Genomic DNA, 24,564 nt, shown 5'->3' on the forward strand with positions numbered 1-24,564 from the left:
TTCCAGATGTATAAGTTGGATGTAGGAAAGGCAGAAGAACCAGAGATGAAATTGCCAACATCTGACGGATCATAGAAAAAGCAAGGGAATTCTAGGAAAAACATCTACTTTTGCTTCATTTTCTACACTAAAGCCACTGACTATGTGGATGACAACAAACTGAAAATTCTTAAGAGATGGAAATACCAGACCACCTTACTGCCTCCTGAGAAACCTGTATACAGGTCAGGAGGCACCAGTTAGAACTGGACATGGAACAGTGGACTGGTTCAAAATTGGGAAAGGAGTATGTCAAAGCTTATTTAACTTATATGCAGAATACATCATGTGAAATGCCGGGCTGGATGAATCACAAGCTGGAATCAGACATGCAGATGATGGCAGAAAGTGAAGAGGAATTAAAGAGCCTCTTAATGAGGGTGAAAAAGGAGAGTGAAAAAGCTGGCTTAAAACTCAACATTCAAAAACTAAGAGTGGGGAAAACATGGAAAACAGTGAATATTTTCCTGGGCTCCAAAATCACTGCAGTGACTGCAGCAACGAAATTAAAAGACGCTTGCTCCTTGGAAGAAAAGCTACAACAAACCTAGACAGTGTTTTGCGAGGCAGAGACATCACTTTGCCAACAAAGGTCCATATACTCAAAGCTATGGTTTTTCCAATAGTCATGTACGGATGTGAGAGTTGGAACATGCAGAAGGCTGAGTACCAAACAATTTGATGCTTTCGAATTGTGATGCTGGAGAAGACTCTTCAGAGTCCCTTGGACAGCAAGGAGATCAAACCAGTCCATCCGAAAGGAAATCAACTCTGAATATTCACTGGAAGGACTGATGAAGCTGAAGCTCCAATACTTTGGCCACCTGATGTGAACTCATTGGAAAAGACCCTGATGCTGGGAAAGATTGAAGGCAAGAGAAGGGGGCGACAGAGGATGAGAAGATTGGATGGCATCACCAACTTAATTGACATGAGTTTCAGCAAACTCCGGGAGACAGTAAAGGACAGGGAAGCCTGGCATGCGGCAGTCCATGGGGTTGTAAAGAGCTGGACACGACTGAGCGACTGAACAACAAGGTCTATAAATCCTGAGGTGATCGTATACTTCAAGAAAATCCCATTTTTAGGCAATTTTATGGTCTCTCACCAAAGACTTAACACAGTTGTTCACAGTCATGTGCACATACATGTTCAACTCTGTAAGAATATATATTGGTCTACAAGATTTTTTTAAATTTAAAATACTGGTAAAACTATTTTGGAAAATTGCTCAGCAGTATCAGCTGAAAGTGTGCATATCTTATGGCCAAGTATTTCCCTAAGTATATGCCCAACAGAAACAAGTGTTTATGTTCACCAAAAGACACCTACAACTATGCTCATAGCAACATTATCCATAACCCAACCCCAAACTACAATTAACCCACATACAATCAGCAGCAGAATGGATAAATTATAGTATATTTACATAAGGGAATACTATATATGTGAGACAATGAACATCTAATAATCTACAACTACATTCAACATAATGGAATGACCCTTACAAATATAATGAACAAAAAAGCCAAACACAAATAAGTACATATCATGATTCCATTTTTTATAAAATATGAAAAATTTAATATACTAATTTGAATAAAACACATAAAATTATATATAAAGTGAAAAAGAATACTGTGGAATGTCTCAGGAAATTATTAATAAAATTCTTCATCTAATTAAGTGGACTATGATGCAGCCAGAGATAAGAGCAGGATGCATTAAAACTGGGTAAAAGATATTAAAAATAAAAATACAATAAAGGCAACATTTCCAAATTTATAAAATGTAATTAGAAACCTTTGGTAATTTTTTCAAGTTTAACAGTCATCCAAGGATTAACAATTTTGCCCCTCAAAGAGAAAGAAAGAATACACACAATACCAAAATTGTTCATTAATATATTAATCTTATATATGACACTGCAAATTAAAATCCCAAATGGATCACTTGAAATACTTTTTAATAGTAATATCTTTTCTTAATTTGATGAGAACTTCTGCCTAAATGGAAGAGAGGCAGCAGGAAAGAGCTGAAGAGGGACACAGGACCTAGACTCTTATTTCAGGACTTTAAGGCTTTGGAGAAGTCATCTCATCATTGCAGGCCCCTGCTTCCTTATTTGCAGAACAAAAGTTCTGTATCAGTGGTTCTGAACTTTGACTATACATTGTAATCCCCCTAATCCTGGAGAGATTTTCAAAATTATGCTGTTGCCAAGTCTCCTTAGATACTATGATTTAATCAGTCTCAGGTGCCAGGTGAGCACTAAAAGTTTTAAAAATTGCCAAGGTGATTCTAATACGACCAAAACTGAGAGCTACTGAACTAGATGATGTCTAAAGGTCACTGCCGCTCTAAAATTCTTACAAACAAAAGGTTTGCAAATACATTTGCCAAAAAGAATTAATCAAAAGAATGTATTGTTTCTTGAACAACAGACAGCATTTGAATAATCAAAGGCAACTTGCTGTAGTACATGGTGAAAATAAACACTGAATGGTCAAGAGACAAACCATATATATATATTTTTTAGTTCTTTACAGTTATGTATTGGGTTAAATAGTGTCCTGCCCACCCCAGCCCCACAACTCCCTGCCAAATTCAAGTCTGTTTGGAACTTGTAAATGTGACATTATTGGAAAAAGGGTCTTTTGCAGACTTAATTAAACTGGGGTTATACTGCTTAGAGTAGGCCCTGAATCTAGCATGACTGTTGTCTTAAAAGAAGAGAAAAATCTGGACAGACATGTAGGGAGAGTGCCATGTGACAACAGAGGCAGAAACTGGAGTGATGCACCTGGAAGCCAAAAGGCACAAGATTGTTAGCAACCCTGAAAACTAGAAAAGAGACAGGGGAAGAGGGATAGATTCTCCCTCAGAGCCTCCAAAAGTAACCAACCTTGCCAACACCTTGATTTCAGACTTCTAGCCTCCTGTGAGAGAATAAATTTCTGTTGTTTTAAGTTACCCAGTTTGTGACAATCTGATATGGCAGCCCTAGGAAATGTATACAGTAATTCTATATTTTTCTGGGGGCATCTGGGGAGTTCTAGATTAATAACCAAAGAGTCCCTATAGTAAATCCATGAACATAACGGTAAGGTACTCTCCAGAGAAATGGGAAATAAGTACGTCCTCACTTGAATCAAGATAGAAATAAACAGATTCTCATGAAAAAGAAACAATTCCAAGGGCAGAAATACCTTTCTATATAACCTGAAAGAAGATACTAACTTTTTGAGAAGGAATGTATGTATCCTAAAAAGAAATGGAAATATAAAGAAGCAATCTTATAAGAAAACTGAAGAAACGCCTAATTCAAGCACTGTCCTGGAGACAGTGTCTCTGTCAACGGATTCTGAGGATTACCATCTATGGCAGGGTTATCTCTATGTGAAGATGAACGAATCAGGCTATCTTTGCTTGATGCCATTAAACATTCAAATTAGAAAACGTCTTTTGCTCCAATTCCTTGCTTACCAAGCAACTTTCTGATTATAATTTGGCTTCCCATGTGGGTTGTCCAATACAGGGAAACAATGAACTGGTCAGGCAAGTATGAGTATCTGGGCCTTCTGGCAGTTGTTTCTCAGTGTAAATTAATAAACTGACTTTCTCCCACGTATCAGTGTCGTAGACACCTGTGAGTTCTAATTAGTACTCCCTAGCTAATCAACTCTAGTAGACTGATAAAACTGAGTTTCTGAATATGCAAAGAACAGGCTGGACACTGGCCAACAACAAGTTATTACAGTAAATGTTGCCCTGGAGGACTGGGTCCTGATGGTCAGGCAGCATTTTCCAAGAAACATCCCAACTTCAGAGCATTTCTTCATTTTAATTTGTCTAATAGGTGCATAGTTGCTATTAGAAGCATTAGTAAAATCTCTTTAATCCTGTTTTAAAGCAGATATTTTCCAAGAGTTAAACAGGTTAAAGCTTTTCGAATAAGGAGGGAATTTAAGGCATCAGAAACTGTGAAATAATTTTAAGGTGTATATGGACTATAAAAGTTCAAGAACTACCTATTCTGAGAAATACATTAATGATTTTAACTTTGTCACTTTATGGTAAATATACTCCTGAAAGGCATCAGTTCTGAGATTAGAATATATTGTGCATATATTAATATTTTGTCCTCCAAATAAATAATTCTTATATTTTAAGAGTAATCTGTAGTAAGTACAGTTAAATGTGGTTGGAATATTAAGCTCATTTATTAGGTCTACCCCTAATCAAGTACTCATGGAATCCTCAAGTTATCTTCAAGATAACCATTCTATTCCTCCTACCATTCTTCAGGACTGCCAAAGTACTTCTGCTGTGAATCTTCAAATTTGGTATTTTAAAAAGTTAACAGTGTCCTTATTTTAGAAGCAATATCTTGGTTGGTTTAAACTTCACCAAAATGTGGAGAACTATCTATCTTTATCTTCTTTATTAAAAATAACTGAGTTCAAAAAAGTAAAGAAAACAATTTGATGATCCAGAACCCTGTCACTGCATTAAAATCCCTGACTCTGCAAAAACTAGAAGATGACAGAAGATAGATTACTTAAATGAAATTTGAGGCAGTACCAATTGAGATTTCAAGTGATAGAGGATTTATAGAAAGGGAGAAAAAGAAAGAATCTTGTTTTGCTACTGGGGCAGAGTCACCTCTTAAAGGATACAAAGATACAGCAATATCTAATGATTCATTCCTCCAGTTTATGGGGACCCAATTCCTAGAGTCAGAAAACACTTAAAAAGTAGAGGCAAAGAAAAAAACATTTAAAGTCTGTTAAATTTATGAATTTGAAGATACTGGTTTAAAAAGCTTAAAGCTTTTTAAGCTGGAACAATATTTTTAAGAAGAGATTATCTTAAAATTTTGCCTATTATTCATTATCATTGTATTGGAGAGCAGAGAGGCTCTACCAAGTTTTTAGAGAAGAAATGAAGACCAGTAACACAATTAACCATGAAGTATAAATCCAAGATCAAAGCAATAATGACTTTGGGAGTCATAATATGGCCAAACAAAAAAATACTTAGCAGATTGTTGCTCTTTCTTCCTTCATAGACTAGAACTATTTGTATGATGAAAAGTCAGATTAAAAAGGTAATTCTTCTGATACAGTGTTGAGGGTGGGAGAAGGCAATGGCACCTCACTCCAGTACTCTTACCTGGCAAATCCCATGGACAGAGGAGCCTGGTGGGCTGCAGTCCATGGGGTCACTAGGAGTCGGACACAACTGAGCGACTTCACTTTCACTTTTCACTTTCATGCACTGGAGAAGGAAATGGCAACCCACTCCAGTGTTCTTGCCTGGAGAATCCCAGGGACGGGGGAGCCTGGTGGGCTGCCATCTCTGGGGTCACACAGAGTTGGACATGACTGAAGTGACTTAGCAGTAGCAGTTAGCAGTATTGAGGGTATGTGATTTATCTTCTATAAAATCTTCATTAACATTGGAGTGACCAAAGAATAGGGTGGTGGGGGGAAGGGAGCCATGTATTACAGTTGAATGAATAAATGAGTCTTCTATATGAAGCATAAGAAGGAAGCAATGCCTAGCTCAATTAACAAAAAAAGAGATATGGCTGGCTGTCATTCTTATTCAGTAGGCAGTTTTATGTTGAAATACAGGAAAATACAAAAACAAAAAATATCAACCACCATGCAACCAGCTGTGTAGTACAAAAAAGCAAGCACCAGTCAGTCCACTATCACAGATGTAGGTACTGTTCTTATTTAGGCAAGATGAAGTCTTCATTTTCTAGTCCTATTTAGTGGTATATTTAAGAATGGAAACCTCAAATTTAAAGATAAAAGGATGGCAAACTGAAGCCCTGAGATATTAAAAATAACAAATCTACAAATAGATAAAAGATTCTTTTCAAATACTGAAAAAGGGTACTGACCAACAATCTAAGATGTAAGGTATCCAGATATCCAGAAATCTAGCCACTTAGGTGGCCACCTACAGCTAGAGAGAAACAACTGGCTTCATCTCTCCAATTTTGCATCTTGCTTTGGTTTTGCTAGCTGGATTATGCATTTCTTTGCTTACAGACATGAGAATCTTCTACCTCTACCTTTCTCCACTGTATAAATCTCATTCAAAAGCAAAAATTCAAGAGCAATCCAGGGAGGAAAACAGATGATAAACAAAATGTATTAACACTCTGCCTGATCTCCATGGAGGAGAAAAGGAGGAACTGAATGAACACTGTGAAGTCTCTATCATGCTAGATAGACACTGTGTTAAACAGTTTTTAATCTATTTTCCTTCATTAGACTTAAATGCTGTTTTTAATGCCTGCTAATTAATCCCAGAGACATTACTTTGCCAACAAAGATCCGTCTAGACAAGGCTATGGTTTTTCCAGTGGTCATGTATGGATGTGAGAGTTGGACTGTGAAGAAAGCTGAGCGCCAAAGAATTGATGCTTTTGAACTGTGGTGTTGGAGAAGACTCTTGAGAATTCTTTGGATTGCAAGATCCAACCAGTCCATTCTAAAGGAGATCAGTCCTGAGTGTTCTTTGGAAGGACTGATGCTGAAGCTGAAACTCCAATATTTTGGCCACCTCATGCAAAGAGTTGACTCATTGGAAAAGACTCTGATGCTGGGAGGGATTGGGGGCAGGAGGAGAAGGGGACGACAGAGGATGAGATGGCTGGATGGCATCACAGACTCGATGGACGTGAGTCTGCGTAAACTCCGGGAGTTGGTGATGGACAGGGAGGCCTGGCATGCTGCAATTCATGGGGTCACAAAGAGTCAGACACGACTGAGCGACTGAACTGAACTGAATTAATCCCAAATGTGCTTAGTCGCTCAGTCATGTCCGACTCCTTGCGACCCCATGGACTGTAGCCTGTCAGGCTCCTCTGTCTAGAGGGATTCTTCAGGCAAGAATACTGGAGTGTTGCCATGCCCTCCTCCAGGGGATCTTCCCAAACTAGGGATAGAACCCAGGTCTCCCGCATTGCAGGCAGATTCTTTACCATCTGAGCCACCACAGAAGTCCAAGAAAACTGGAGGTGGGGAGCCCATCCCTTTCTCCAGGGGAACTTTCCCACCCAGGAATCAAACCAAGGTCTCCTACATTGCAGGCAGATTCTTTACCAGGAAAGCCAATCCCAAACATGAAAATGTTGAATTTTAAGAGACAATTTGCTACCTCACTTCCTACTACACTGAAAGAAAGCATCAGGAAAGGACAAGAGTGAATAGTGAGTTCATCCCTGATTTACAAGATCAACACTTGATAAATAAATGATTCCACTGTAATAGTGAAGAAAATCTCTTAAAAGCACCAGGTTTTCTCAAAGAAATTGAAGAATCAAAGTTAAGGCAGATGAAAACATGAAAAAACACAGCTTAAAATTTAACTTAATTTAAACAGAATATGATATTCTAAGAAAGGGACTTTGTCAGCAACAATGTAATACTACAGAAAAGATAGACAGCAAAGTAAAGGCACTTTGGATTTGCCTTGAGACTTTTAATAATTCAGGGCAAGTCACATGTTTCTGGAATTGCTGGAGGATCAGGAAGCACTTCATAACATAAAAGGTTTTCCAAGGGTTATTTAAACACAAACAACTTGTATTATGTATTGTGGTCAACAAAAATAAATATGCATCCATAAGTATAAGGATTTACTTATGTATAAATATTTATAATAAATTTACTTATTTAATATAAAATAATTTAAATATGAAATATAAATAAATTTACTTATACTATAATAATTTACAAGTATTTACACAATACTTTCCTAATGACTCAAGTTTATGACATAGTCTTGTTGTATAACAGTTTTTATCTATCTTTTCTCCAGTTTCCATCAGTTCTGTGAATCACTGCAGTTCTGAACATCTTCTAAAAGCTCTTCAAAGAGCAAATGCACAGCTTTTGTGCAGGCTATAGGGGAGCTATATGAGAGTCATGTGAGATCTTCAGAGGCTTTTCCCCCAGCTCAGTTCAGAATAACAATTTCTATGCTTGAAATGCCAGAAGTGGTGGGACAACTGGTCTTGGTTATGAGCGGAGTTATCATACCTGTAAGCATATTTTTTAAAAACTTCAACATCTAGTTTACACTCATGTTCTGTGACTAGGTTTGATTTATCAGTAAATCATTCCAAGCTATTAGGAGGCTTTTCGTCTTTTCCATGTAGTATTAGAGCACCACCTTGTGTCAGAAACCTGAGCACCTGACCAGACATCTGTTTTTAGATACCTTAGTTGTCCAAAGTTTTACTGTCCAGTCAAATGATGAAGTGACAAAAAGATGTGAGAAGTCCACTGCTCCAACAGCTGAATGACAATGAATGCCAGTAATTGGTCCTTGATGTCCCTCGAACATCTCACTGATTCCAGCTTTGCTGTTTCATAAGAGTGAAAACAGGGAAATCTCTTGTAAGTAGACCACTTACAAATATATGTTATCATAGATTTATCTATTATTATACTTTGACACAATTTCAATAAACTTAACTCTGTGCTCATAACACATCAAAATACTTATGTTGAGTGTTACTCTATCCATATTTGATAACACCACTAAAGCAGTAGTAAGTACATTCTGGAACCATAATCATGATGCTATTGATGACAGAACTCAAAAGTCCAATATCCAAGGTTCTGAGGTGGTGGAATAGAGACAAAGGGATGCTACATGTAAGAGAGAGAACCTAGGTTACTTTTAAAACAAAAGCTTTCAAGTGAAGGTGATCTATATTTGCAATGAAATCTGAACACTCAATTTTTTTTTTTAGAGGAAGCAATTGATAAGGTACAGCTAGACAATTTCAAAACAGATTGAACAGCAGGAGAAATACTAGTCAATTTAAAATGTGTACGTGACATTACTGTACAATTATCAGGAGAAGTGAACTTTGAGCCAAGAAGGCTCAATGTCCAAATAAATCGAAACAGAAAAACAGTTGAAAATCTTATTTACAACTTTAAAGGTCAGTATGTAGTATATGAATTTTTGTATTTGTAACTGCAGAATGTTACTTCCTACCACTAACTTTTGTGAGCACGTCCACATATACGAAAATCACAACACACCACACCCCTCAAAATCTATTACTAGAACACATTATGATCTAAAATGACCTTTTATTTTTAAAAAGTATTTAACTTTACATACCTGAACTTAAATAACTTGTCACAAATAAGTGGCTCTAGGAGAGATTCCTACTTGAATTAAGAGGCAAATTGTTTTCATGAGATTATTCAAGGGAGAATTTTAAATAATTGCAAATTCCAGTTTAGATTTACCTGCCATGGCGACATGCTGTGTACACAGAACCTTCCTCGCTTCCAACAACGAAGTTGTTGACATCTCCAACAGGGAAGGACATAGATGTCACAGCGACTGCCTTTGACTGTTTATGAACCAATTCCATGCTATCCTACCCAGAAAAAATTGAGATTATTTTGTAAACTTACAATTAAAAAAATTTTAAGAACATTTTCTAGTCTTAGTTTGTAAACCTTCTTTTACTATACTGCTTACATAAATTTAATTGATTAAAAGCAGGTTTGAAAATGAAGTATATATATCACAGATTATATTTAATACATGCTTAGATTTATAAACTGTTACTATAATACTATTATAAAACATTTATGAAAAATATACGGGTTTATATAGACTTAAAAAAATACCAATATTTGCCTCAAAACTTCAGAGTTTTCCTAGTTTAACCTACCTGTGGATGGGAAAGCATGTCCAGACTCCACGAACAAATTTTTCCATCAGTAGAGATACTAATCAGATTGTGAGCATTCTGTGTTCCAACAACATTTACACAATATACAGGATGCTAAAGAAAGAAATATTAAAGAAAGTTTTCTGGAATTATTTTCACCAAAAAGATGAAATAATTTTTACTGTATCATCACAGGTATTCTGTTTCATATCCAAACAGTCTCACATCATAAGGGCATTTTTAATGTGAAGTTTGATCTTATTCTGTGGATTAACAATAGATTATCTTAGAAGAGAGATAAGTTTCTAATAAAATAGATTTTCAAAAATAAAAAAAAAGTCCTCATTCTTAGTTGCTAAATGATGAGGAATTCATACATCAAAGGAAACATATTTTGAGACTATTTTGACAGACACGACTAAGTATTTAATGATGAAGGAAATCTAATGGAAATAACCTCTTTACTTACTGTGTGTGCTGCAGCTGACAGTGGAGTTCTTTGCACTGGAGTTCTTTTATTGCTACGGTTATCCCACAGCACAATTTGGCCTGAATATGTACCACCCACAACCAGATTTGGATGAAATTTTGCAAATGTCGCAGACATAACGGCTGACTGTAAATAAGTAAGATTTTTATATTCAAGGGTCAAACGAAAGAAATGTGACAAGTTATAAGAATAAATCTATAATCAAAAACATTTTCCCTTTTATTGTAAGCTATCAGAGATTAAAACCACCAGTAAATACACACACTTAAAAATGTCATTTTGTTTAAGAACATAAAGATACAGCTCTAGAATAGTTCTGCTTAAAAGTCGAATGTAATGACTGTTTACAGAAATATTTAAGCAAACAACAAAGCAAAAACTATTTGAATACAGCATTAAATCAAAAGATAAGTGGCTCTACTTTAGCCTTTGACAGAAATCTGACAACAGAGTATAATGCTAGTTTTGATTCAGTTAAGTGTTTTGCAGAATTATTATATTATTAAAAGATTATAACTTATGCAACCAGAAAGGCTTGCAAATTCTAACCTCCCACTAAATCCACTTTAAAAATCTGCATCTGTTTCCTACTTCAAACATATGTTTCTACTTAAAACTATCTAGTTCCAACTCCTCAGGCCATGTATAAGTAATTCAGTGGGCCAACCATCTAATTGTATATTCAGCAAGTAAGTTCCTGAGAAACTCCCTGCAGAAAAGACATTTTATAAAAGATTCCTTTTATACAATCAATCACAATAACAGAAAATCACAACAGCAAAGGACTTTAGGTGTGATTAAACATAAGAGACATCAGAAAAGCTAGAAAACACAGATCATGTTGAATAGAGAAGTCTTCAGTTTTTTGTTAACATCTGTTTGCAAATATGGGGTGGTTTAGTAAATGCTAATCCAATGAAATCATTATGTTGACAAGAAAAGAAAAAAGGCACTGTCTAAATTCATTAGTGAATTCTTAAACTGGGAGAAGACTGCTAAAAGACTATCTTACCTGGCAGTGAAACACATACTCTGGAGTAGTTTTTTTGTATTTCATATTCCATACAAGGGCCACACCGTCAGGCTCATGAGGAGCATCTTCGTTGTTGTTATAGGAAGCCACCAGTAATTCTGGATACTGCTCGCAAGAATCAAGTGGGGAAAAAATGCTATGAATAATAACTGTTTTACATTCCTAGTTACTCAACTTTTTTAATTAAATTATTCTGAAAATGCAAATTCCTAACACTTCATCAAGAAATACATCTCTAGAGTTATGCTCTCTGCAACATCAGTAAAACTTTGAATTAGTAAGGTTATTTTAAAGGTTTTAATGTTAAAATATTTTATTAAAATGTGTTGCAATTCTATCCAAAGGATAGAATTAAAATAGGTAAGCAATTAAAATAAGTAAAACTAAGTTGTGGCATAAATAAAACCTTGAGTTTTAAATAGTGTTCCCAATCCTTTCTTCCTAAGTACATAAGGCAACCATAACATTAGAGCCATCATCCATTGTTATAATATACATTGATTTAATTATACAAAGTTTCCATAATTAAAATACAACTACCTGCTTATTGTAATTCAAAAATGGGTAAACAGAAACCAATTTTGTTATTGTAATTTACCTGAGATGACCAATCCAAACAACTAACGACTCGATGCTTTGACCAACGTTCGTCAAAAAACTGTCGATTTAATGACAGTTTAGCACCTGCTTGAATCTCTCTACAGAAAAAAAACAAAAACAAAAAACCAACAACTGTGTTATAACTTCCCACTCTTAAAGTAATTAAACATTGCGGACACCATAATTTTAGCAACTATACTTACCCTTCTTTGTCTTCCAAATCTCTTCCACTGTAGTCAAAGAAGATGTTAATCTGCTCTGAAAGAGCTCTTTCTACAATTCTTGTGGAATGGTCAAAGAAACTTAAAAATTCCTCAGAGTGCAAGATTTGCTGCTTTTCTTCTTCAGTCAGCTCATGAGGAGGAGCTGTAAAACAAATGTTTTTCTAAAGTCTGATATATGCCACTCAAATCATGTCACTTCACTATCACAATTTGGATCAATGAAAGCAACTCATTTTTTAAGCAGATTCACCTCTTTGATTTAGAGCATTTTATTCTACTTTAGTGCATAAATAATAAAAAAACAATCTTAACAGGAATCAATAAAATTGTTTAAATTCTTTTAAGTTAAATTCTTTAAGGTACCTTTACTATCACTTTCTTCATCTTTCTTTAAAGTTTTCTCTTCCTCAGGTTCAATAGGTGGCTTAGGAGTCACCACGTCATCTTCTTCTTCTTCATCTGAATAAAAACAAAGCAGTAACACAAAAATTATTTTTATGACAATAACTGAAAGCTCTTGAGGTAATTATTTCAGAAAGTATCACAACTTTTTAGGTAGAAGCACAAGTGAACCACTCGTAAGATAGAATGAGGAGAAATAATGAAAATTTTATCAATACAGTTTTTAAAAAAGAATTAAGTGGACCTTCTTTATCCATACCTAACATGGTAAGTCAGCAACAGCCATATCAAATTCTGTAGCTACATAAACTGAAATAAGATATATAAGCAACTAGGATGAGTTCCTCATGTAAATCTCTAAAAGCTTGCAAGCATTTATCATTCCAGACAGAACAACATGCAACTCCTACATAGTTTTATGTAGCATGCTGACATATTAATGCTGTAAAATGAAAAAAATCAAATGTCTAAAATAGCCTACAGAGTTGGCTGCTTACTTGTGATCTGAAACCATCAGTGTCTAATGGATCTTCATATGGCATAAAGACGGCTTACATTAACTCTCAGGTTGCTATTTGAGAGGCAGATTTTAAAGATAATAGCTACGAGACCACATTTTCTATTCTGTCATTTTAAATGCAAGTCTCATTATCTACTGTTATATGATGTGGCAATAAGCACTTAAAATAATGTTTTCTTAACTTGAATAAAAATACACATTGAGACAATAGACAATGTTTATAAGACTTGTAAAAATGACTAACTCTCCTCTTACACAACCAAACCAGGAAAATAACTTTACTTATTTTAAAATGTTACAGAACATACAACTCTGCCTACCTTCTCTTTCGCTACATACGGAGATGGATTTTTATGAAGAAAATGCTTATTTTTATTGCCTAAACAGATGCGTCATTTGTCTATGAGGGAATGGCAGCAGGCATCTGTAGCAGAGTCCATCTCAAGTAATGAGAGCCTATTCAATAAGGGGACTTTACTTGTTATAGTCATTTCCCCGACCCATGTTCAAAATTATCTAAAACACACTAACATACGACATACACAAAAGAACGGTCAAGTATGGGAACCAGCTGCCAAGTCATGGTCCCAGCAGCCAGGCCAGCTGACTAGATAGCAACAACCAGATGGCACTGCTGGGATTGTGTCTTTCTGCTACAAGGTGGCAATGGGATGGCATAACATTCTTCCGCTTGACTGCTTCCAATCCTGTCTCTCCCCAATGGCGAGCCTGTGCAATTACCCACACTCCAGGAGGCCTACAGATAAGCCTTTACCCTGCAAACAAAATGCAGCTTGTAGGCCACACCAGCTGCCAAACCACACACATAGTGTTAGGTTTGGAAAGCTATGAAAATCTTTCTAACTCTATAGTATAAGCAATAAAAATATAACTGTACCTTTAGGAAAGAAAGCTTTAAATGACACTGTATAATGCACACAATGATACAACCTCCAACTTAATCAAAATGATAATGACGTATGCCAATCCTACATTACTTGAAATTGAGCGATTTTTACGTTCTGACAAGTTTACAGAACTAGGATAAATGGCACGAATGATTTCAATATATGCTCATACTTTTGAACCAAATGGTGAAGGTTAAAATTTTTCCTTTCAAGGGCCTCAATCAGCCACAAAGGAAAACAGTAATCACTGTCTTTTCAGCCAGCCCAACCGCATTTGTCAGCCCTTTCTCCGTCAATGCAGCCAGAGCAATCAACCTGCCAAACATTCAGAATGGAAAAACAATCTGAAAATACAGGGTATAATGCACCTGCCAGTGAAAATGGCCATTTCAAGAAAAGCTAGTGATCTCAGTGACCCCGCTGAGGAGGCGGTGGTGCAAAGGGGAAAGAACACGCAAAAGAATTCTTAGTGATCGCCACTCTCTTGCACATTGACACTTCCTTACAAAGCATGCCAATTACAGCTTTTGTGCTACTTAAAAAAATGAAAGCTTTTTTGGGGGCAAAATAATCACACAGAGAAACAGAAAGACAGTACTCCCTTTTAGATGAATTCTCATATACAATGGATTATTAATCTGAGAACAGTGTATCTGGTAACAATTCTATACTGTACTGCTCAAACATTATGATGAAATTCTACCATCAAGTCACCTATCAGTATAATGTAATGAAAATAATTTAATTACACTTAAGCTGACTTTTAGAATAACAAGATATTTACTTCAATTAAAAACTAAGTCTGAAAATATGTATTTTTCCATTTTCTTCTAATACTATCAGTTATCAATTTTGTTGACTAGTAAGTTCACTGTATGTAAATCCTAAAACCAAAGACAGGGAATCTGAGTCACCCTGGACAGGTCATCCTGAAGCGTTGTGAATTATAAATTACAGCCTCCTATCCACATCATATCTTCCTCCCTCAACTTTGTTGCATTATACGGCTTCTAAGTACCATTTCCAATGACAGGTGTCAAATTCCTGTCATAATGCATATGGTCAGTACTTTAGTGCTAAGTGACCTCATAATCTACACATTTAACAGAAAAGATCATGCTTACAGACACTCTTTTCCTTTTAAAATTTAAAATGTAGATTAAGTATGGTAGACAGTGATCTAACTCTGCCTACTTCATGGCATTTGTCATGCTTATTTGCCCATATAGTTTAGTTGTAGCTGAATGATGACTACAATATTTAAATACTTGTTTTCAGGATTTTATTTTAGAATGAATGTACTAACTTTTTCTATTAAAAACTGATTCAAAAACTCAGATACTTAAGAATCAAGCTTCATTAAATGGCTAACACTAAGAAAAATTCCAAGAACATTACAAAAATGATCTGCTTTTAAAATATTTTTATTATTAAGCTGATTATCTACACATACCAAATATTTGGCCAAAAAATGCCTAATATGGAATGGAAAAACAATCTGACCATTAGAGAGTACCATTAGAGACTGTTCCTCTGAAACAAATACTCTTATTAAAAATGAATACAACTAGCTACCAAAAAAGTTATTAACATGACCAAAAACATAATATTACAATTCTAAAGATTCTCTAAGCTAGTCCCTATTATATGATAAGCCATAATATATTTAAAACTGAAAAACACTACAACAGAGCAGGAAGACTGAAAAATGTGACTGCCATGTCACATCAATTTATTGATGAATATTCATTGCAGTATGCTAAGTAGTTAACTCCATGCTTTCTCTGACAGGGAATCTAAGATTATAAACTGAGCAATAAAGAATGCATAAAAGTAGCAGTTACTTTTAAAATGACAAACCTCTTGTCAATGAATGCTAAGATTAGGTTTAATGAACCATTGAATTTTTACTGAGTTAACATCAAAATTGTGATGTATTTTGGTGAGATGGAAAGAAAAGCGGTCTATAAATTAAGCTGCACCTAGAAATAATATGAAAGAATGAAATTCCAGTTGTTGGAATAATCTGTTACAATGGAGTAGGTTAATCAAAGTTAAATCATCTGTGAAATGGGTGGCTTTTGTTAAGCTGAAGGAAGGAGTCTTCAGAACAAGTTTTCTCATCTGTATGTCACACTGCGTTAAAGAGATATCTAAGAATAAGCCACAAAGCACACTTTGAATTATTTAAAAATATTGTAACACATAACAAGGAATATGCAAGATCCTAGAAAATACTCACTAAAAACTGATACTCTAACCTATCACTTATCACAATTAACTCTTAGCATGAGGTCAAAATCTATATCATTTGTGCATTAATGCTATTTAGGAAACAGGTGTCTATAAGTTTATTAACTAGTTTCATCAAACTGATGTATTCTAAGATAGTTTAATATCCTAATGAAGAATTCCTAATTTACAAAGTAGCGTAATTACTCACTACAAAGGAAACTGCCAATGAATTCCAAAAATCAGGAAAAATATGTTGCACATAAAGTAATAATTTAATTTATAAAAATTCTACTTGTAAGTAACTTCACAAACAAAATGAGACTATTAGAGGGAAATACTTTAATCTTAAGTTTAAAATTACATGTTAGATACAAATGATTTTCCTTTAATATTTTCAAAATAAACCTTTTTCTGGTTCAATATCCTTTTGAATCACTTCATTTTGATCCATTTGTCCAAAATTTCATATTCTTTACTCTTTAAAAATCAATATTAAGAAAATATTAGGACAAAACTTTAGGAATGTATCAGTGGAATTCATTCCTTTTATTTTTTTAAACACCTAGAATCAAACGCAAGGTCACTTGTTTCTTCACAATTTAGATATTTAACAAGGGAAAATTTTAATCAGGAAATATTTTGAATATAGGTCTAATGCTAATTTGGGAGATAAATAAAAAGAGGGTAATACTTTAATTATACCATTTATTTTAACACAGAATTTTCTCTCTACATTGTCTCATTTTATGTAAAATTCAAAATTTTATTTAGGCAGTACTGGCATCATTAACACAGATCCTGTTATCTGTGATCTCATAAATATTACATTTTTCTGAGGCCACAATTTTAAATATGCTGATTAAAGTCTTTCAATCATGGTTAAGAACAAATGATTCAATTTTCAATTATTTTTATATTCTCACAGATTCTTTGAGAGTTAAAACTAACTTATTACATATGTTATTTATTCCAAAAAGTTTTTTTAAAATCCATTTTAGACAAGAATAATATTAACCAGAAGGCCTTAACAATTTAGTCTACTTGGGAAGTGTGGATTCCAGATGTTAAGATCATGTAATAAAAAATTAAGAGCTATTTACATATAACATTTTTCTACACATTATATATTCTAATCAACATGTACCTGAGGAAAAATATGATTACTAAATCAATACCAAAAACCATTACGAAACTCCACACAGATAAGAAAGTAGAATGATATGAGAAACACAGCACTCCAATGGAAATCAAGGTTCTGACTGTAGCCAGATATTCTTTTATATTGTGACCATAGGGTCATCAATGAACATTCTTGGGTCTCAGTTTCCTCAGGTGTAAACAAGCTGATTAAACTGTGGAATTTCCTCTTTAAAAATCTGTGTCTAAAAATTGCAACAACAACGAAAAGAAAAGACAATGCCATTTTCAAGAGAGTTAAAAACTTCTAAAAGATAAGAGAAGAAAGTAACTTTTCCAGGCCTGTATCTGTGGGTATTACACTCCTGCCATGAGTTTTTTTTACCTGCCGGGAGCGAAATTGACTAAGGTCACATGTTCCTAGTCAATTTCATTCACAGTAGGTGCTTTAAGACAGCAAAGCACCTCAGTTCAGACTATCAACTTACAGAGTAAACTTGAAAGCAAGAACATGTGCTTTTCAAAAGAATAGATTCAGCCATTTTCTAAAAAATGAAAAAGAGAGCTAAGTCTAAGACCAATTTTTATCTTCAATTTGATAACTAACATTACTTCTGTACTAATTACACTGCCTACCCAAGTTCAATTTACTGTCTTTTACACTCAAACTGTAAATTTCGCAATTTTTTATCATGGTGAGTTTGGGAATTTATTACATATTCTTAAATGTGAGACAAGGAGGCTAAGTTTGAGAAGCTCTGTATTAAACCAATGGAAAAGCAGAGGTAGAGTTAAGCACAAAGTGTCCTCATTATAAAACTCTAAGTGTAGGGGTTTTTTACCCCTCTTTCTTAAACTCCCATAAATTGGGAAATGAAACAATGTAAGAGCCCTGGACATGAAAATAATGGTAATGATACAGACAGGAAATCTCATTTTTATAAACAGTTCTAAAGGCTAAGGACAGCCCCATGGTCTTACAGTATGTCTCTCAGTCTCCTTCACTTATATGCCTCAGTAGTCGTGCAGTGTTAGTCGCTTAATGACGTCCAACCCTTTGCGACCCCACGGACAGTAGCCTGCCTGGCTCTTCTGTCTATGGGATTCTCCTGTCTATGGGATTCTCCAGGCAAGAATACCAGAGTGGGTTGCCATTTTCTTTTCCAGAGAATCTTCCCAACCCAGGGACCAAATCTGGGTCTCCTGCTTGGCAGGCAGATTCTTTTTCATCTGAGCTACAGGAGGCCTATATACCTCAACCTTAAACTAAAAAAATAATCAAGTAGACAGCATACACTCAATACACTAGTAGAATCACTGAATTCTTGTTAGGTTGCAAATGAATAAACATGGATCTTTATAAAACTAATATCTAAGTCTAGTCTACAGAGGAAAATTTTAAAGAGAGTGGTACATAGGTGTACCCATTAGAAAATGGGCTCAGTTTATGTATCTTGCCACTTTTACCCTCTATTAGTGAAGATAAGAAAAATTCTATTTAACAACATGAAAGATCAAAGCTGTTTATTCATTACTCTGAGCCAATCACTATAAGATATTATCTGATGCAAATTTACCAATAAATAAGTGCAAATTTATGAATAAATAAGCCATGCTATTTTTTAATAAAATGTTCTTCAAACTACAGGTCAAAGCCAACAATTTAGTCATGGCCAACAATGAAAAAAATGAAATACAGTAAGAGCAGAGAAGGTATTATTTCAAAAAACTTTTGTATCAGTTACAAGACTCCGCCCTCCCCGCCCCCCCCCCCCCACCCTGCCCCCGTTATCCAAAAGTAGAGCAGTCCTTGAAAACTTTCTTAAGCTGAAATGGTGTAAACTGAAGAAGCGATTACTTTAGGACACATCTTGTTACCATGTGCACAGAGTAAATACTGCAGATGCTCAGAGACAGTTTAAAGCTACGGCAGCTTTCTGCTGAGATGCTGAGTGTAGTTTCCAGGGAAGGAGCTTGGGATTGTCACACTCCCTAAGTGGCATAAGTGAACTTTTGAAATTCGAAGGGTATCTGTACACATCTGTATCTACATTTGTACTAGACTGTAATTAATATGAATTGAATTTCTTACCACAGGTAACTATCATAAAAGAATGAAACTGCTGCTTCAGTGACAGTGTAAGAAGGAAAGCATACGTTGGAATCAGCCAAACTTGGTTTAGAATCTTACCCTTCATAAGCTCTCTTTCAGCTTCAGCTTCCTCATATGTAAACAGAATTGGTATTTAACTCTCAAGGTTTTGGTAAGAGGATTAGAGATAAAGTGCCTTACACTATACCTGATATGTAGTAAGCACTCTGCTGTTACAATTTTCAGTCACCAATTTAAACATGAGGTTTGAAGAATTGTAACAAACAAGTAGCTAAGATAATATATGTGAGAGATGCTAATAGGTCCAATTTGCTCACAGCATTCACAGGGATACACAGAACACAGAGTAACAGCATATGTTTGTATCTAGGTCATCATGGAATTAGAGAAGGCTATAAGGGAGGATGTATGTTTCATTTATGGATCTAAGAGCAAATAATGATTACAACATGATATAGTCATATTAAAATCAAGAACCGAGACTATACTTTCTCACCCAATTTCATCAATATTGTTACTGTAGTATTAACACTGGAAAATAATACTTTCCCAGCAGTTACTTCCCAAGAAAAGGCATTATTTACTGAGTTTGTACTCACTACACATTATGCATTCTCTAGACCAGGCATTATAGCAATGAAGAAGAAACAGTCCCTATTGTGTTCTGGAAAATTTGGCAAAAAAGCTGAAGTATGATGGATGGTAAAAGCCTTGCCCTAAATAGAAGAACCTGCCTGCAATGCAGGAGGCATAAGAAACACAGGTTCAATCCCTGGGTCAGGAAGATCCCCTGGAGGAAGGCATGGCAACCCAATCTAGTATGCTTGCCTGGAGAATTCCACAGACAGAAGAGCCTGGTGGGCTACAGTCCATGGAGTTGCAAAGAGTTGGACACAACCAAAGCGACTTAGCACTCACGTAACTAATTTTCAAGTGAAAAAATACGGTTTATCTTGAACTTCTGGGTTATTAGCCTACTTTACAAATCACAATCTTTTAAATTTTCCCATTAATTTCAAAATAAAAATGGAAAAAAAGCATTTTTTTACAAAACTGCCAGTCATATACTAGTAGCTATACATTCAAATTAGCTCAAAGACGTTATTACATGTTCACTTTAAAATTTATATGCATGTCAAGAATAAGGAACTATAAACAAAAAATTTCAGGTGGGATATACAACCATATGTGTGCTTGTATATGTATACGTATATAATTTTTGAAAAAAATGTATCGTAGAAAACAGACTGGAAACAAAATATTAACAATGGGTACTACACAGTGGTATCATAGGCATATTTCCTGTCCTTTCTGTTTTCTCTAAATTCTCTATGATATATTACAGTAATTAGAAAAAATTATTTTAAAAACTGGAAGTTTTCTTTTAAATAATACATATAATTATAGGTATGTTACAATAGGCATTACCTAAAATTGCTTCAGAATTGCTTTATATTCTAAAACAATCTAAAATGCAATTCATAAATAAAACTAAATCTTCATATTATTATTATAAGGAAAAAAGCCTAATTTATGTTTTAAATGAGATACTGTACCCTCATTTTGGCTATTTTGCTTACTTTCTATTTAACATATCTAACATTTCTCATTTAACATATCTAATTATATAGCTCCCAAAAGACAGACATTTCAGTACTTTGAACATATTAGTAAAATAATATTTTCTGGAAATTATAGAATCCTATAGTATTAGCTTTCTCCATACTGGTAGTTCAGCACTTTATCTTTCCTCTTTTCTTTTTTTAAAGTGGCTTATGTCTCAAACAAATCTATCATCAAGGACTTTTTTTCTGGTAAGATAAGGGATTTTGCACATGTGAAAGCTATTTTACCAATCGATAGAGCAGCAGGAATGAAAAAAAATGTATCCATAGAAATGAATAGTCACACGGTCAAGTTCTAAAAAAAACTATTGGACAAAAACTTATTCCTATTCCCTCAAAATTTTTGAGTTTAATTGTACACACAATAATGTCAAGTCCTTTTGGGAGCAAGAAGAAAATCAAAGGAAAAGTTAATGATATTTATTTTATGTCCATCCTTAGGGGGATGGACAGGAAAGGAGAGTTGTTAAAAGTACATGTGATGATCTACTATTAAGTTTAAAAAGTCTATAAAGAGTTATAATGGCTCATTTTCTTTTGAAGTATATATAAGTATGAAAATTTAAAGATTTTCATTGGTAATAAGCTAGGAATTTCAAGGATTCCCCCCACCCCCCACTCTTGCTTACTTGTATCTCTGGGTTTTCTGCAATGAATATTACTTTTGCTTCTCCTTAATGGAGAAATGTGGTAATTTAATTGAAATTTTAGAGATAAATTAACTTAAACATTTGATAAAGTGCTTATGCTTAATATTCTATAATTAAACAATAATAAATTTTTCTGGCTGAGAAAAAAAAGTGTTCTTTATGTACAGACTGCTAAAAGGATTACAATAGGCCCACAATTCCAAAATATCACCAACTCTAAAATCCGTAATTCTTTTGGTGGTAAACTCTAACATGACCAGAAGTAAAGGTATCTATAATCATTATTTATCTCACTCAGTTTGAATATTCATATCTTTTGCTGTTGAATATTTATGCCCAAGATGCTGCTGGAGTGTTTACATATAGTACTTACATATAGTACTTAACTTCTTTGAAATGTGAAAAATTCTGAATCCCTATATATATATACACCTCCATAGGTTTCAGATAAGAAATTGTGAATTGTATTAGGGATCTTAAGTAAACTTTTATATCAAACATAAATTTATTAGCTTCCCTTGGAAAAACAAGAACTATCATATTAAGTTTATGCTTAAATCATTAGCTATTCAATGAGATATTTAAAATTAGTCCCCACTGTAAAAATGGTCAGCTCCTTTTGATTTAAGACACAAAGGACTCCACATTCAATATAATGTCTATGTATACTCCTTCTGTTTCACAGAGATTACAGGCTGCTATATAATCAACATAGTAGAGCCCTTAGATCATAAAATAGGAAGTTTATGAATTAGGTCTAGATTTGTTCATTAATACAGATAACTGGCACTATATCAGAATATAGTATGCACCAAAGACAATAATTTACGTTATTTCATTTACTATTGGATATACTCCCATTTTGGGAAGAATTATGTTCATGACACAGAAATAGAACATTCTTAAGTTTATTTTTTGCTTCTAAAGCAGCACATAGTAACAACAAAATGAGAATGGAAGTATTTGTATTTATGCCAACAAAATTAAAAACATACATATAGCTTATACTTCTATTAAATTCTACAAGAAAAAGTTTTCAAACTCTAAAGAGCAAATACATAAATATAGAAACCCAAAGTATTATTTTTATAATGTTCCTCTAAGAAAATATGCCAAACAACCAAGGAAAAAAAAAAAAAAAGAATCCCCTTATTTAACATGGGGATTAATGACAATCATATTTAAGGGCAGATACTCACCTTCTTTGGGTTGAGCCATAACTGGAGTCTGAGTTTCCTTTGTATATGTGACAATTTCACGAGGAGGAAAGTCAACTTGTGTAATTTTAGCCATTCCAAGTTTAATAGGTCCTCGTCTAAATAAAGTGAACACAAATACTTTCAAACACTACAAATGATACACTTTAACTACATCAAACCATGTTTTTTGGGAAAAGTAAGAATTAAATATCGTATATCCAACAGTGTAATTTAAACCCCTGTTTTATTCAAGAAAATTTAAATGAACAATTAATTGGCTTTATTTTAACAAAAGAATTAGAAGGTAGCAAGAACAAAAGAGATTTCTGAATCATTCAAGGTGTTTATTTTTCACTTTAAAAAAGCAAATAATTTAGTTTCTTAGAACAAATGTGTGGGTAATAACAGAGGAAGAGGATGGGAATTTCAAAGTAGACTGCTGAATATGGTTGGTTATGAGAACTGTTTTTAGCAGGGATAGGATTCTGGAATTTTTTGTTAAGAGTTAAATATATGGATCTCATTCATACCACATTTAGTCTCCCTCCCTTCAAACATTAGAAGACATCAGCTTTAAGAGTGAGAAATAACTTTCTGTTGAAAACAACTTTTTCTACTTATATTTTGCAGAAATTGAGAAGCATACAGTCAATTTAGATTATAAAATAAAATATTTAAACTTTAAGTCTCTAATCTCTGTGTGATCAATACTGTCCTTGATTCACACATGGACAAACTATTGTGCAGATTATTTTAGATCTAAACTAAAGCTATATATCTTCTGAATATCATGAAATTACTCAAGTCACTCCTATCTTAAATAAGTGAAATACACTATTTTTTGACAAACAGAAGAGTGTTGTAGATAATGAAAATGTACCAAAAGAAAACTATATTTTATTCTATATCTTGGGGAATTTTTTCTTATTATAGAAGATGTCTAAATTCTAAACCAAATATAGCATGCTTTCAAACTCTCAAAATTCTCAATAATGAATCTGTCTTACAAGAATATAAAGCTGGATATTTGAAATATATATATATTTTGGTAATATTTTTTTCTTATATAAACATCCTTTTCAAAATCCTGTACAAAAAAGTTTAATAAAATTAGTACATTTAAAGAGTTAATCTTCTCTAAGGTCCCAAATGTGGGCCACAAGAAATTTTTCATGTGTTTTCTACCTTGGAAATATCTTAGAGAAAAAAAAGCATAGTCAAAGAATTAATTAGAAAAATTTGGTAAGATTTGAAGTGACTTAGCATTCTAAGAACAAAATCTGAAATAAATTTTATATTCTAATTTTCAAGATGTAAACCATATGAAAAATAAATTACTCATATCTGAAATATAATTTCAGATATTTATCATATCTGGAAAAAAGTGCCTGAGTCAACATTAAGAACAAGTTACTAAGCTGAGTACATACAGGGTTTAACAGATTAAAAACCACAATACACAAACAAACAGAATAAGATTTAGGGATAGATTTGGGGAGATAATACCTTACTTATCCAAAGCCACTTTTACTGAGAACAAGCAAGCAGTTGAGGGTGGAGGAGCCTCAGGGTCAGCCAACAGAGAGGACTTCCAGCTAATGTACAAGAAGCCCATATACTTTTCTTACATGGCCTAATTCAAGGTTTATTTAAGTGCTTCCC

General features: G+C 34.1%; 2 protein-coding genes across 8 annotated transcripts in view; one reads left to right on the forward strand and one right to left on the reverse strand.

Annotated features, from left to right (window-relative positions):
* The window catches only part of LOC133258650 (small ribosomal subunit protein eS26-like), a 201,969-nt gene that overhangs the window by 129,039 nt on the left and 48,366 nt on the right, over positions 1 to 24,564 (forward strand). The window lies entirely within an intron of this gene.
* The window catches only part of DYNC1I2 (dynein cytoplasmic 1 intermediate chain 2), a 53,893-nt gene that overhangs the window by 8,758 nt on the left and 20,571 nt on the right, over positions 1 to 24,564 (reverse strand). For all 7 annotated transcript variants that reach the window (XM_061435348.1, XM_061435383.1, XM_061435365.1 and 4 more), the window contains 9 exons: positions 22,903 to 23,018; positions 12,477 to 12,572; positions 12,093 to 12,255; positions 11,888 to 11,987; positions 11,269 to 11,394; positions 10,236 to 10,382; positions 9,767 to 9,880; positions 9,333 to 9,466; positions 8,284 to 8,428 (listed from right to left, as the gene is read on the reverse strand). In XM_061435348.1, the coding sequence (XP_061291332.1) occupies positions 8,284 to 8,428; positions 9,333 to 9,466; positions 9,767 to 9,880; positions 10,236 to 10,382; positions 11,269 to 11,394; positions 11,888 to 11,987; positions 12,093 to 12,255; positions 12,477 to 12,572; positions 22,903 to 23,018 (1,141 nt within the window). The remainder of the gene's footprint in view (positions 1 to 8,283; positions 8,429 to 9,332; positions 9,467 to 9,766; positions 9,881 to 10,235; positions 10,383 to 11,268; positions 11,395 to 11,887; positions 11,988 to 12,092; positions 12,256 to 12,476; positions 12,573 to 22,902; positions 23,019 to 24,564) is intronic.

The sequence above is a fragment of the Bos javanicus genome, chromosome 2, assembly GCF_032452875.1.
Source record: "Bos javanicus breed banteng chromosome 2, ARS-OSU_banteng_1.0, whole genome shotgun sequence".
Lineage (NCBI taxonomy): Eukaryota > Metazoa > Chordata > Mammalia > Artiodactyla > Bovidae > Bos > Bos javanicus.